At 39.4% G+C, this 14,108-nt stretch overlaps 1 protein-coding gene across 2 annotated transcripts in view; it reads right to left on the bottom strand.

Annotated features, from left to right (window-relative positions):
- The window catches only part of MAGI2 (membrane associated guanylate kinase, WW and PDZ domain containing 2), a 789,679-nt gene that overhangs the window by 232,144 nt on the left and 543,427 nt on the right, over positions 1-14,108 (bottom strand). For both annotated transcript variants that reach the window (XM_089524612.1, XM_089524611.1), the window contains one exon: positions 752-809. In XM_089524612.1, the coding sequence (XP_089380738.1) occupies positions 752-809 (58 nt within the window). The remainder of the gene's footprint in view (positions 1-751; positions 810-14,108) is intronic.

Raw genomic sequence — 14,108 nt, forward strand, 5'->3', positions numbered from 1 at the left:
ATGGCTGCAAATTGGTGATTATTTTGGAGGCAGACTCATAGCAAGCCTGCAATGCAGGGGAGATGTAGGGTTGTCTGTACCTGAAGGACTTTAGGAACCAGAGAAATTGATGGAAAATTGGCCTATATTAAAACAGGAAGTTAGCAAAATCACTTCTTTTTTATTTTTGCTAATTTTCAGCTGATTTCTTGGGCTGCTCACTTTCAACTTCAATTTTGGTTGTTTTTTTTGAGCAAAGGTTGGTAGGTTTTTGTAAAGTACTTAGGACCTTGGAGGGATTGGGGGAGAAAAAACACCATTGCACTCTACAGTGCTTTTGAGCCTTTTGGGGGTCAAAATTGGCTAAAGGCATCACCTGGAAAAAGTTTGGGGGATGTGGGAGCTAGAAGGGGCTTCAGGGAATGAACTTTGGGACCCTGAGAGTTCCATCTGGCCCACTACTGGTGTAGAAAGAAGTGTGGAGGCAATGATACACAAGTAACAGTTTTCTGAGATTGTCAACAGAGTCATTCCTCTGTCTGTATCTGGAAAAGAAAGCAGGAGGACACGCAACTCTTTCTAGTGGAGGTCCCAATGCCTTTGCATTTTACACACAGTTACTTTCTGTTTGGCTTTCTATTTCCCAGCGCATTTCTAGGTGTAGCAGAAAAACAGTGGGGCGTACACCTTCTCAACATGAAGCACTGCACGAGACATTAACAACAGTTTATGCAAGATTAATAGTCAATTAATAATGAATTTGGAAACTTACTCAACATAGTAAGTGCCATAAATGGGATCATCAATTTTCTCCCAGCCATATGGTAGCTCTGAAAAACAAAGAATAATGCCTCTGAGTAAATACAGCACAGGATGCCAAGATTTCTAATAATAATGAAAGAATACTGTTGTCAGTGGTGGCAACTGTATAACGTAGTTAAATATAGTGCTCAAAACCAAGGCCAGGTTTTAGACCTATTCCATGGCACTAGCAACTAGTTTTGGCATGAAAAGTGGCATGGCAATCCAGGATAATCAGTGCCTAAGAAGAATACATTTTAGTTTCTCTGCTACTGTGCATTTGTCTTGGCCAGATACAGTAGCACATCATCTGTGATATTGTTGTCTAGGGAAATTAGAAAGCATGTTTCCCAGAGTTTGGAAGAAATGACAGTATTTACAAGCAATTGTAATTCTTTTTTTAAATTTTATTTTATTATTATTTTTTTGCCACAACTGAGGCACAATTAGGTTATGTTACAACCATAACACAACGGGTAATAATGCAATCCTTTTGCGATGTAAGACAGTTTTAGTTGCTTTTATAGTTACATGTGACGGAACTATAAAAGTAGCCCTGCTTTGATATATTTTCTACGATAGACCAGTAGTTTGTAGAATTCTGATTTTAAATAAGTAGGTAAAACAAGTATTTAAACACATTATGAATAACAAGGAAACAGTTAATTTTAAAAAGTGTAACAACAATGACAGCTAACTGAGAAATGTGAACACTTTTTAAAAAACTAATTCTATGATGTTAAAGTTTCTAGCACTCACAATGCCTTCATAATGTAGCAAGCACTGAATCATTGCATGTTAGAACTGTTGCTAAAGAGGGAGAGGAGGACCTTTCCCACCGATCAAAATAAATGAAAATAAAAAATTGCCAAAGTTGCTGCTCAATGGGATACAACCAACAGTGAATCCAAATTCAAATAAAACAAAAATAAATTATAAAGGGAAGAGAGGTTTGTTTTGTTTTGGATCTGTATCAACTCTACACAGCCCTCTTTTTTCATGCCAAAAATTTGCCATAGAATATCCAAAACATTCATTAATTTTAGAAACTATGTATCATCAGTTGGTTCCCTGGAAAGCTTCCTGATTAAATATAGAAATACACAAGCATAATAAAAAGGAAAATATATACCACACATTAATTAATTTTTAAAACCAGAAGCAAAGGAGCGAAAGGGAGAAATAGAAACAGAGAAGTACATTTCATGCACAGCACGTTTCTGTACAGTGCTGAATATAAGTTTAACTTCTGGATTATTGCTGCCATGTGACCTCAAGTCATTTCTGACTTATGACGGCCCTAAGGTGACCCTATCATGGGGTTTTTCTGGCAAGTTTTTTCAGAGGGGCTTTGCTATTGCCATCCTCTGATGCTGAGAAAGTGTGATATGCCCAAAGTTACCCAGTGGGTTTCTTGGTTCAGCAGGGATTCGAATCCTGGCTTCAGAGTCATAGTCCAATACTCAAAACATTATGCCATGCTGGCTCTCAGCCTCTAGATTGCTGTGTCACAAAAACTATCTATAACTAAATATGGATGCTATGAAAAGCTAGATGAAAAGAAAAGCCCTCAATAGCCATTACTGGCATAGTCAGCAGATTGTCTACACATTATGTCTAGTCTGAACTTGGTCCAGCTAGCTTCCTCGCCCATCACATATACTGTGATTATGTGACAGTTTTGTTATCCTTATAGCTAGCCCTACCTAACCATTTGCTCATTCAGCAAGTCATAGGATCTGGACATGTGTCTGTCAAAAAGTCCATTTCATGGAAATAATACTATACTTATTGCTGGCAGTTTAACAATGGTCACAAACCGAGCTGAATATCAGCACTTATCCAGCAGCACTTATTCCATCCATGATTGACAGAAGATTGTTCATAAGAAACAGTGGGAAGCAGATTCTGCTCAGAGCATTGACGATTACACTTACATATTCCACAAATGCTGTTTTAAATGTATTCAGCAACACAGCCATAGGCCATGGCCTTTGGAGATATGTGTGCTTTGAGACTAACAGAGTGAAAGAAATCATGGTACAAACTTCTTTCACTCAGTCTCAAAGGTGTTACAAGATCCCTTTGTATACTTTTAAAAAATGTTTTTAAAATACAATGTCACTTGACCCTTAGGCTTGACATAAAAGGTGTTGTTAACTTGAACTAAAGAAAAAATCAATGCGCAGGAAAAGGGCAGGGCCATAGCTTCTTCCCTCACAGTTGCTCCCCCTGCGTCAAACTTGGTGATATCTGAAAAGGGACGTTTTCAAGTTGATCCTCTCTGAACAGCTGTACACAACAGGTGTTGTGTACTCCTCTCACAGGTGTTGTGTACTCCTCTCACAGACACTACAAAGAACTGGGTTAAGTGAGCATCACTGCCATATGACAAAATCACCTTGAAGGCAAATGACAACAACAACAAACTGGGAAGGGGAAAACTTCACAGTCCTCCTCTCCTCTTTCTCCTACTTTTCCACATGGCACTCAGTTTGCAGCAACAGAATAAGTTAAGGACAAAGGGGGGAAAGTGGGAGGATGAGAGAGAAAATGAGACTTTTTAAAAGGAACTGGGGGAAAAAATTGGAATGACAGAGGATTAATGGCAACTATCCCTGCCAAACTGGAACTATTGTAAGGTATGGAAACACTGGATGAATTGTTTGTGTCTCTTGCTCCATCTTCCAGTCCTAATGGGCATGCTACATGTGTGTGCACATTCTTGGCTTCATAGGCAAAAGACACTAATTTTGTACAGAGACATTTTCTACAAGAAGGCTTCTTGGGAGAAAAGTGCTCTTCTCATTTTTATTTTTATATTTTGTTTTATGGTGAGAAAATTAGCAGGGGTTAATGAATGCTTAACAGGCTATCTTGACCCGTCAAGATAATCTGCCTGGTCAAGAAGGAGTAATTTAGCAAGATTTATTCACATGCTTAGTCAATTCCCAAACTACATGCTTGGAATCTGCAGTAGTATGTAATTAAAGAACCAAAGGCTCCTGTTTAATTTTATTTACTTGATTTACTGTATCTGTACAGCTGCCCCATAGCACCTATTCTCTGAGTGACTCATAACACAAAATCAAGATTAAAAGGAAGTTAGTATAGAATAATTTAAAAAAATATTTAAATTAAGTTGTGATTAAAACATACCCTGCAAAACTGAGAGGCCCTGAGTGTTTTAAACAACACAATGCGCGCGCAACCCCCCCCCCCCCCAAGGTCTGGGTAAAGAAAAAGGACTTAATACAGTACTGGGAAGATGATAAAGACAGTATCAGAGGAGACTATGGGCCTATACACTCAGGCAGGATACCATGGGCCAACCCAGTGGTATCCTGCCCATGGTTCTGACCTGTTTCTGCCTTCGGACTAAAACAGCAATGAGCAAGTGTTCACACCTGCCACCATGTGATGGACCCACAAGCCCCTTACCTGCCACCATCACTGTGTTCTCTCTGAAGGCCCCCACCATTGGCTGGAAGGGCAGGAATGGTGTCCCTGGCTTCACCCATGTGGCCAGGCACCCCTTCCCAATGTCACAGGCCATGATTGGGGCCTTCAGAAGGAAAGAGGTGGCAAGTAAGGGGTGCATAGCTGTTATCTGCTGGTTATTGCAGTGGGGTTTCCAGGAAACTCTACCACAAACAACAGGACCACAATCCAGTTTGGCCAATCCTGACCCAGCACTATTGGCCTGCATCATGGAGGATGCTAGGTCAGGGGAAACAATTGCCTTTTGGCCCATGTGTTACTGGCCTTTTGGCCCATACAGCCCCTATATGGATTAGAAAAAAATAATAATTGTTTGTACTCTTTTTTCTCTTAAGGGCTTGATCCAGAGAAGAAGGGCTTCCCAAAATCTCATAACCCTTTCTGGACATATCTGCAAAGAAAATAATGAGCCCAAAGCTTCCACCTAGAGAGGAAACTGTTCACTGCATCTTGGCTAAGACCTTGGAAAAGTTGGACTACAATTTCCACTGTCAATGCTAGTTAAGGGATTCAGGAAATAGTAGTCCCAAAGAGTAACTTTTCCAGACTTTGGTTTCATCATGATACTGCTTTCTTCCAATATTTTATATTTTTCTATACCTATTTCCTCTGCTTTACAGAAATAGAACAGCCAAAAGTTATTTAAGATCTTTAGGAAATGAGAAGTTTCTTGCCTAGAATAGCAATTCAATATCTTTCGGAACTGATCAAGCTATGCACCCTTGCTCTTATTTTCTACAGTCGATGCCTTATTCAAAAGACTTTGACACGAGCGAAAGCTTTTTATGACTAGTACAGTGTCTGCAATAAAAAAATACCATTTCACTTCATTCATATTCCCTTATGTATACTTTTCCCTTGCATAGTAGAAACAGTGCACGCTTGAATGAAGCATACTTATTCTATAAATGCCTTTCAGCTTTAATAAATTCAATGGTTTTATCTAAGCTTTATTTAGTTTGACAAAGTTATATTATATCCAAATTAGACTTGACTAAAAAAAAAATATTACTATCAGTTTTACATTTTAAAAAAATCTCTCAGGATTGTTGAAATAAAATGCAAAGGCATTTACACAGCAGGAAGTGGTATTTTCCTCTCTGTTAAAAAACTCAATAAAACATGGTACTGAAAATTTACATCCTGCCCTGTGAAAAAAGAAGTAATCCTTACAGTTTTTGACAGAAATCACATTTTATTTAAAATAAGGGACTGAATCCTGAGTTGTGTAAATCTACATTTGGTTGTGCAACCCCTTCACAGTGACCCTGATAAGATGCTTGTCAGTGTCGGTGGACCCAATTGGATGGGAGTGTTTGTGTGGTGGTGGTGGTGAGACTTTGGTTGTATCTACACTGCAGAACTGATGCAGTTTGATGCTGCTTAAACTTTCATGGCTCCATGTTACGGAATGCTGGGATTTGTAGTTTACTGGGATATTTAACCTTCTTGCACTGGTGCCACAACAAACTACAAATCCCATGATTGCATAGGATTGAACCATGAGAGTTAAAGCAGTGTCAAACTGCATTAACTGTGCAGTGTGGTAGCAACCTTTGAGCGTGAAGAAATAACTGAGGTATTTTTGGAAGAGAGAACTTGTGTAAATAGGTCAAGCAAAACATAGAGAAATAGTCCACAAATCCAAGCACTTTCATATTTGAACTCTCCATTGGGTACAACATGGATGAAAAACAACACAGACAGTCCATAATAATGACATATAAGAATATTCACCATCACAGCCTACATACTGCTATTGCTTCCATGGCCACTTCCCTGCCACAGTCATGCACCAGTGCAGGCACACTGATTTATAGGAGTGCTCACTTATTTCACAACATGCATAGACCTGACCCACCCCCAATCTGATGTTACCAATCACTGCAATGATCATCTGCTTTAAAATACAAACTCTTCTTGCTTGTATTGTAGAAATGTATTGTAAATTGTTTTAGCTCTTTCCACAAATTCTTCTGCTAGATTAAAATGGCACTTTTCCAGCTTCCCTTTAGCATTTCAACTGTCTTAGGCAGTAATCAGTGCTCAGACAGAGAAGAGCAAAAGTCACGGAAAGCTGGTAGTGTATTTCATGAACCCACACAACTGTGCATTCCCTAAGCAACTGATCCACGAGGCACAATTAAAGAATGTCCCAAGCTTCAGGAAAGGGAGCTGTGTTTCACCACCAGGGGTAGACCTAGCATTTTTTTCTGCCTCAGGTGTGCCCTCTTTTCCATTCCCCATAGAGGCTGACTTACCTACCAGTTGAATCTTCAGTGAATAAGATGTCATAGCATCCCACCATACCTGAGGCCAACAGGCTACTTTTAGCAGATGAATACCAGTTCTAGACTAGTGCTGAGTATTTCTGCATCTCACATCTGCCCTCCAGGAAAGGTGAACACCTGGGATGGTTCATGTTCCAAATACCAACTACAATGCCATATTTATATAAGTGCTGAATTACTAATCAGCAATGCATTTAATGGTTTAGTTGGGTCTAGCAGTAAGATTTAGATCACAGAGAGCATCCACAGGAAATCGCGGCTACTGACATTTACAGGAGTGGCAGCTAGTGGCTTCCACACCAGTGGGATGGTAAATCTATAATGGCTTTTAGTCTGAACATTAGACCAGTCACCCTATGTCCCAAAAAGGATAGTTTGTCTAAAAATAAGCCTACATCCCAGAATCTTCTCTGAAGATTCCAACCACAGATGCTGGTGAAACGTCAGGAAGAAACTCTTCTAGAACATGGCCACATAGTCCGAAAAACCCACAAAAAACTATCCCAGAATGGATTACCCATCCCACTAATGGGAATTATTAGCTGCCAGTGCTTCCCAAGTTTCAGTTCCTTGAGGCGATTGCCTCACTCTGCCAAATGGTTGGGGAATCTTCACTCACCAGGCTTGGAGAACCTCTCTGAGTCATATGAACTCCAGCTTAAGCAGTTAAAATGATTAGTAAAGTTGTTCAAGAATAAAAGTATTCTTTTGTCAATGTCCCATTTCACAAATTTCATGCCAATGCCTCAAGGGTTTATTTGCATTTGCTGGGTAACAACACCGTCAGTTTATATTTCTTTATTAATGGTATGCATCTCTCCCTTCATCAGACCATTTTGGGGGGGAAATACATTTAAAGTGAGACTATGCTGCCATTTCACCACATTTATCACTAAATGCTGTTCTGTTGGGTTTGAATGGAATCAAATCTTAAGTGGTCATTTGAATCACTCCCTTTAGGCTACTTCCTGTATAATTTTTTTGACATGGAGACTAATTTCTGTGTCTGCAAAAGCACATAGGACATACAGTGTGATTGATGCTGAAAAGTGTCATTTGTGCCTGGAGCACATGTAACAGGAAGCAGAATTATAGCAGTTTTTTTTTTTTAATTCTGGGCCTATCCTTGTGGTAGTATGAATTTATCAAGCCATGCAAAGTCACAGGGCCTTTATAGAAATGGACATGGCCACTTTGCTAGGAGTTGCTGCTCCCTATTTAAAAATAAAACCATACCACCTCATGTATGAAGATCCCATCACACCACCATCATGTCCACCTGAACTGTAGAATTTGCAATGTTCAATATTGCTATTCACACCCAATGAGAAACAAATACTGTTTGACAGTATTTCCTCCTCTCTGAATATAATTTTAAAATTGTGGCCCTCACTTGTGCATCACTGATCTATGTCAATATGTACTCTCTCAAAAGAGTTCATCGGACAAGAAGTAAACTACCATTCTAGAGTGATGTGTTATCTGGCTCCTTTCCAGCCGTTGGCACTTAAGGCAGACTACCAAAATTCAAACATACAGGTTGGTCACTCCAATCCTGAATTTCAATATCCCCCCTCCCCCAAAAGGAACTGTTTGGTGGCAGCCAACTCCTTCTGCCTTCAAGGTATCTAACTGGAGTGCTCCTATATGTTCGTCTCTCATATCCTCAGTCTCTCTCCAGCCTTGTATCTCATACAGAAGTAGCAAATAAACAAGACATGAGGATGGAGACAGATGAATGGAGTGTCACAGCCACTGCTTCGAAGGCAGAAGTAGACAGCAAGAAGAAAAAGATATGAGACTGGAGAGAGACTCAGGATCTGTGAAATGATGGCAATCAAAGTGTAGTGCTTGGCATGAATCCACCGCTCCTGCCATTTTAGAGATCCGCATGTCTCTCTCTAGCCTTGTGTCTCTCTCTCTCCAGCCTTGCAAATACAGTACAGGCAGGTACTATGCTACTTGTGTATTCCAAAATCTGAAAAACCCCTCCGAAACACTTTTGGTCTCAAGCATTTTGGATTAGGGATACTGAACCTGCACAGCTAAAAGCATACATTACACATGTTAGTTGTACAATGGAATAGGAGTGCTTGTCTCAAAACTAACTAGGATGTTGATGTTTCAAATCTTTCTAGAAGATAGTAAAGAAGTGTCAGCTCAGACAAGCAGAGGGTACAAATAAATGTACATACATCAATAGCTTCTCAGTTATTTTACTTGTCAGTATCCATGATGCTCTTATTGTAACAGGGATTACATGTTTGAAGAATGAAAACAGAAGTCAGAGTGATGGGATCAGGTATTGTCACAGCTGCATTTAAAGAACTGCCATGGTGGTTTAGGATTCTCGATTTGTTTCCTGGGCAGTCCCTTTTTCTAAGATTACTAACATCAGTTCATCCACAACCTTTTGCTGTTAGATTCTTGCATTAAATTGTAGAGCAGGTTTAAGATCCAAAATAGGCCTAGATCCTAAAGCCACCAATTATAAGACTGGATGCTGATGCTAGAGATAATGCTTCTCCTTTTTCAAGACCGTTGCAGCCTCGAGAGAATAAAAAACACCATAACATAATTACCTGTTTTCTTTAAAACTTTCCCAGTTCTTTCCACCAACACCTATATTTGAACCTGCCAAACGGCTGCAGCAGAATTACCAACACTAACCCAGCCTTGTCCTAAAACTTAATTCTGTTGAGGAATGAATCAGAACAAATACCAATTACACAAAATTGTGCTGAGCTGATGGACATTATCCACCAGCCACTTCCCAGGAATCACATGAAATGGAAGAAAATCTTCCTGTCCATATACAACAAAGCTAATAATAACAATAATGATAATGTTGACTCATTACTTTAAGGTAAAGATAGATGGCTGCAGTTTTCCAGAGTCAAGGCACTTACTTGAGTGAGATGCCCCACTTATATTCTTGTATATCTACATGCTTCTTATGTTTTTTTATGTCTGTTCCTGCCCTTTCTTGGCTTAGAACTCAATAACCTTTCTGTCTCAGCTCATCATCCAGTTTGATGTTTTTCCAACGTTTCTGTTGTGTAAAGTATTTTTACACTAGATCATTATTTTACTGCAGATATTGTTTAGAAAAACTCATATGGCACTGAAATGTGCTTTGTTTGTTTCACAACAGATCAGTGTCATTTCAGTTGCCTGTTAGTGCTGTCTGATAACAACAAGCAGCAGTCATAACTTACAGTTCATCATCATCATCCAGGAGCAATGGCTAGATTTATGACGGCACTTGGACTAAGTCATTCCAGGTTTAGAAACCACGTTGAACAATCCCCATGCATTTTGAATGACAAGGAAGTATGCATGCATTTGGAAGCTTATTTCCCTTTATTTGAATTGCAATGCCATCTGCCAAGCTAACACACTCTTTCGGCCTGTAAGTGCTTTTTCTTCTGACAGCATCATCAGAAAAGGAAGTCTTCAAAACAAAGAGGCATCTGGTCTTAATCTAAAAGTGACACATTTTGTTTGCTTTCAAAAAGATACAAGGGCATTTTGCAAACTGTGGGGGCAATTAATATTCCATTTTGTTTTTTAAAAATGACAGAAATAATAAGATTCTTAACTAAATCATTTTTTTCTACAGAGGATAAAAATAAAATGGTTATTAAAAGATCTAACCATATTCTAATTAATTGTAATTAATTCATATTCCCCCTTTGTCTTAAGAATTAGTGGGCAGATTATGTTTGGGGTGTGTATGAGAGACAGAAAAATACATGTAAAAATCCTATTGATTGAAATCATTAGCATTGTATTTTGTTTTTCTAAAATGTTATGTCCATTTGTCAATGCCACATTTTGTCCTATAAAATTTTCAATGGCACTGAAACTTACAAATTCAGTATGCTACAATTACTGTACTCAGTTGCATTACTCAAAAGTCTGAACTATTCTTCCCCAATACAATTATTGTCTGATAAACTGCATCTAATTATGAAGGTCCTCCCCAATAGGTTTTATACCAAAAAGCCACAATCTCCAAAGTTTAGATCTTCAAGGAAACCTTTACAGCTGGTGTAGGAATCACATGGACCTCCATATGTTGTTGGACTGCAATTCCCAGGAACACTGGCCAGAATACTGACTGATGAGAGACATTGGGACTTGTAGTCCAACAACATTTAAAGGTTGCATGAATTCCATCCCTACTTTATATCTACAACCATCTGCAATGAAACAACGTTGAAGAGCAAAGATTTACGGGAAGGAGCAAGATAGATTGTAGACTCAGATCAGTTGAGGAACTAGCCAAGGCTCTTCTCCCTCACTGCTGTGCAGTCAAAAATGGAACACGTTGACACAATCCTGTGTCTGATCACTGCAGAGGAAGATCAATAATGGAAGACAAGTTGTTTTTTAGATAAGCTTGTCTGCATTATTGATCTTCTCCTTGAGGAATCCTTGTTAAGCTTCCAAAGAGCCACAGGGAACACAGTTTCAAATCAAGTGCACTAAAGTAATCAGCCTTTCGGCTGCCTACCATGAAGCTTGGTGTGCTGAATGGCTTTGCCAATACCTTATGCTATGAGTAGGGGATGGCTGAATCTGTTTTGTTTTCTGTGACTTTTGAATTTTTTAAAATTTTGAATTTATTCTGTTTGCTTCCACACTAAATGCTAATTTCTGGTGAAAAAGGTTTACATGCTTTTTGGGGAACAAAATTTTCATATATATATATATATATATATATACACACACACACACACACACATACACACATACACACACACACAGAGAGAGAGAGAGAGAGAGAAAGAGAGAGAGAGAGAACTAATTTGTCCTAATATGAGAAACAAATTTCTCTCTCTCTGGGCCCATACAAACAGGCCAAAATAAAGCTGCTTTGGGTCATTTTGGAGGTATGCAGTTTAAATGATGCATGTGTCCTAAGAGTCTGGAAGCCATGCCAAAGCCACACTCCAGTCCTTAGGACTGAAGCATGGCTTTGGTATGGCTTCCAGACTCTAAGGACACATGCATCATTCAAACAGCATACCTCCAAAGTGACCTGAAGCACCTTTATTTTGGCCTGTCTGTATAGGGTCTCTCTCTCTCTCTCACACACACACACACACACAGGCACAGTACTAATTCTCCTAATATACACACTTTTACACACTCATTTGTATTTTCTTGACTACAGTATATGCATTTTTGTGTACAACATGGGATAGAGTAGGGTAGAGAATCATACCACACTATCAGAGATTGTGAAAAATTTGAAGGACAACTAGATTTCAGTTTGTGTATATGTTTTGGAAGTGAAAATTATGTTTGTTTTTAGCTGCCATCAAATTGACTGCAACCCCATGAGTGACAGACCTCCAACTCACCTTATCAATAGCCCTGCTCAAATACTTTTATTAATACATTCATGGGTATCTCAGGAAATGTGAGAGGCTCTAGAGATGCCAGAGGCCACAGCAAAGCTTTAAACAAATTAAAAGTGAAAGCAATGATTTCTCACCAGCATATGCTGGAAGCCATGCCAGAAAAAATGCTGACATGCCTGGAAGAAGTAATGGGGCACGCGCCCACGGCATGCATCCCACAGCGTCCCACAAGCACAAGCCCATTACTTCTAATGGGACTTGAGCGTACACATTTTTTCCCTAATGCGGGGGGAGGGGGTCCGGAACAGATCCCCGTGTAAGGAAAGGGCCGACTGTACATGAAACCGGGAGACGGGAAAAACCACACTGTATGATAATTCAGCCACAAGAATTTTATTCTTGCTATGTAGAATGCTTTAGAAGGTAGTAAAGTGCACCACAGAGAACTAACATAAATTCAAACTACACAATGAGGAAATAGAAATAGTAAAAGAGTTCTCATAACTGGGATCAAACATCGATGGGAATGGGGACTGCAGCCAAGAAATCAGAAGAAGATTAAGAATGGGGGGGAGAGTGGCTATGGAAGAACTAGAAAAGATTCTAAAATGCAAAGATATACAATTCAGCACAAACATTAGAATCATACAAGCCATTGTATTCCCTATTACTGTGAATGGATGTGAGAGCTGGACAGTTAAGAAAGACAATAGGAGAAAAATCAATTCATTTGAGCTGTGATGCTGGAGAACAGTGCTGAGGATTCCATGGACAGCCAAAAAGACAAACAAGTGGGTCCTAGAGCAGATCAAACCAAAAATCTCCCTGGAAGCTAAATTGACAAAATTTAGGCTGGCATACTCTGGATACATCATGAGAAGACACAATACTGCTAGGAAAGGTGGAGGGAAGTAGAAAGAGAGGAAGGCCGCATGCTAGATGGATGGACAGGGGGTCCTGAGATGTCTCATCAGCAGAAGGGCCTAATTACATATCAAAGAAGAAGAAGAAAGGACCAGACAAAACCACATGTCTACTCTGTAACTCAGTGCAAAAGTTATGTCCAGCTACTTGCTCTAGATATCCTGAATCTAGGTATCATTCCTTCGAAGGAATCAAGTTCAGAAGACAAAACTTAACCAATTAGTGATCAAAGTCAAGAAGAGAACTAACAGCTACACATTAACTGTAGGAAATGTTTCCCATCAATCTGTTTGGACTTCTCATTTGCAGGTATAAAATGTTTCTGATCCTTCTTTCCTTCCTTTTTCACTTGTTAGGGTCCAAAAATAATGTGCAGTGAAGAAATCACAATATAACAGCAAAACAGAAACAAAACATTATTTAAAAATGGGTAGGTGTCTCAAACAATAGTGTGGTAGACTAGACACCATTTCCCCAACCATTTTCATTTGCCAGCCATGAGATGTGCCAACGTGCTGATGCAACAATCCAATGAAACCGTATGGAAAAGTTTTGAACGGTATCTATTCTAAAACAAGAAGAAAACAAAAATAGCTGTCATAGGCAAAAAGAGGGACAAAGGAATGTTGCTTAAGGTAGTAGTAACTCAATCAGGAACTTATACGCAAAGGATATGGAAAACCAGTGTAGACCAGGGTGAGAGTGCTGGATGGGGATTTTAACAATACAGGTTATATTCTTAGTGAGAAATATTCCACTGGATGACCACAGGCCAGTCACTGTCCCTCAAAGTCACCTGCTTGGCTGGGTGAGGAGTGAACCATGGAAACTGCCTTGAGCGAACTGAAGGTAAAAGGAAGAAAACTCCAGCCAACATGACTTATAAAAGAGCAATATGGTGCATTTCCCTTTAGCACTGGAGACTCCTGGGGCAGCTTCTCTTGTCTTCCTCCAAACACCATGTAAAACTCAAACAGGAATGAGCACTGAATATGACATTACAACTTAAGTAGTTCTAGCAACTGTGCTCTAAAGGGTCAAATTGGCCTGAAGAGTGGGATGACCTTTGCAACACAAAAAAGCAAGAGTATATTTAAGTCACATTGCACTAGAAAAGCAAAGTACCATATATACTTGTGTCTAAGTTGAAAAGTTTATGCTAAAATATTGACTAAAATTTCTGGATTGACTGATTCACAGGTCAATGGGATACTTCTGTCGGTGGTGGAAGAACTGCTTG

This window comes from Sceloporus occidentalis, unplaced genomic scaffold (assembly GCF_023333645.1).
Source record: "Sceloporus occidentalis isolate IW3139 unplaced genomic scaffold, rSceOcc1.0.p SCAF_5, whole genome shotgun sequence".
NCBI lineage: Eukaryota > Metazoa > Chordata > Lepidosauria > Squamata > Phrynosomatidae > Sceloporus > Sceloporus occidentalis.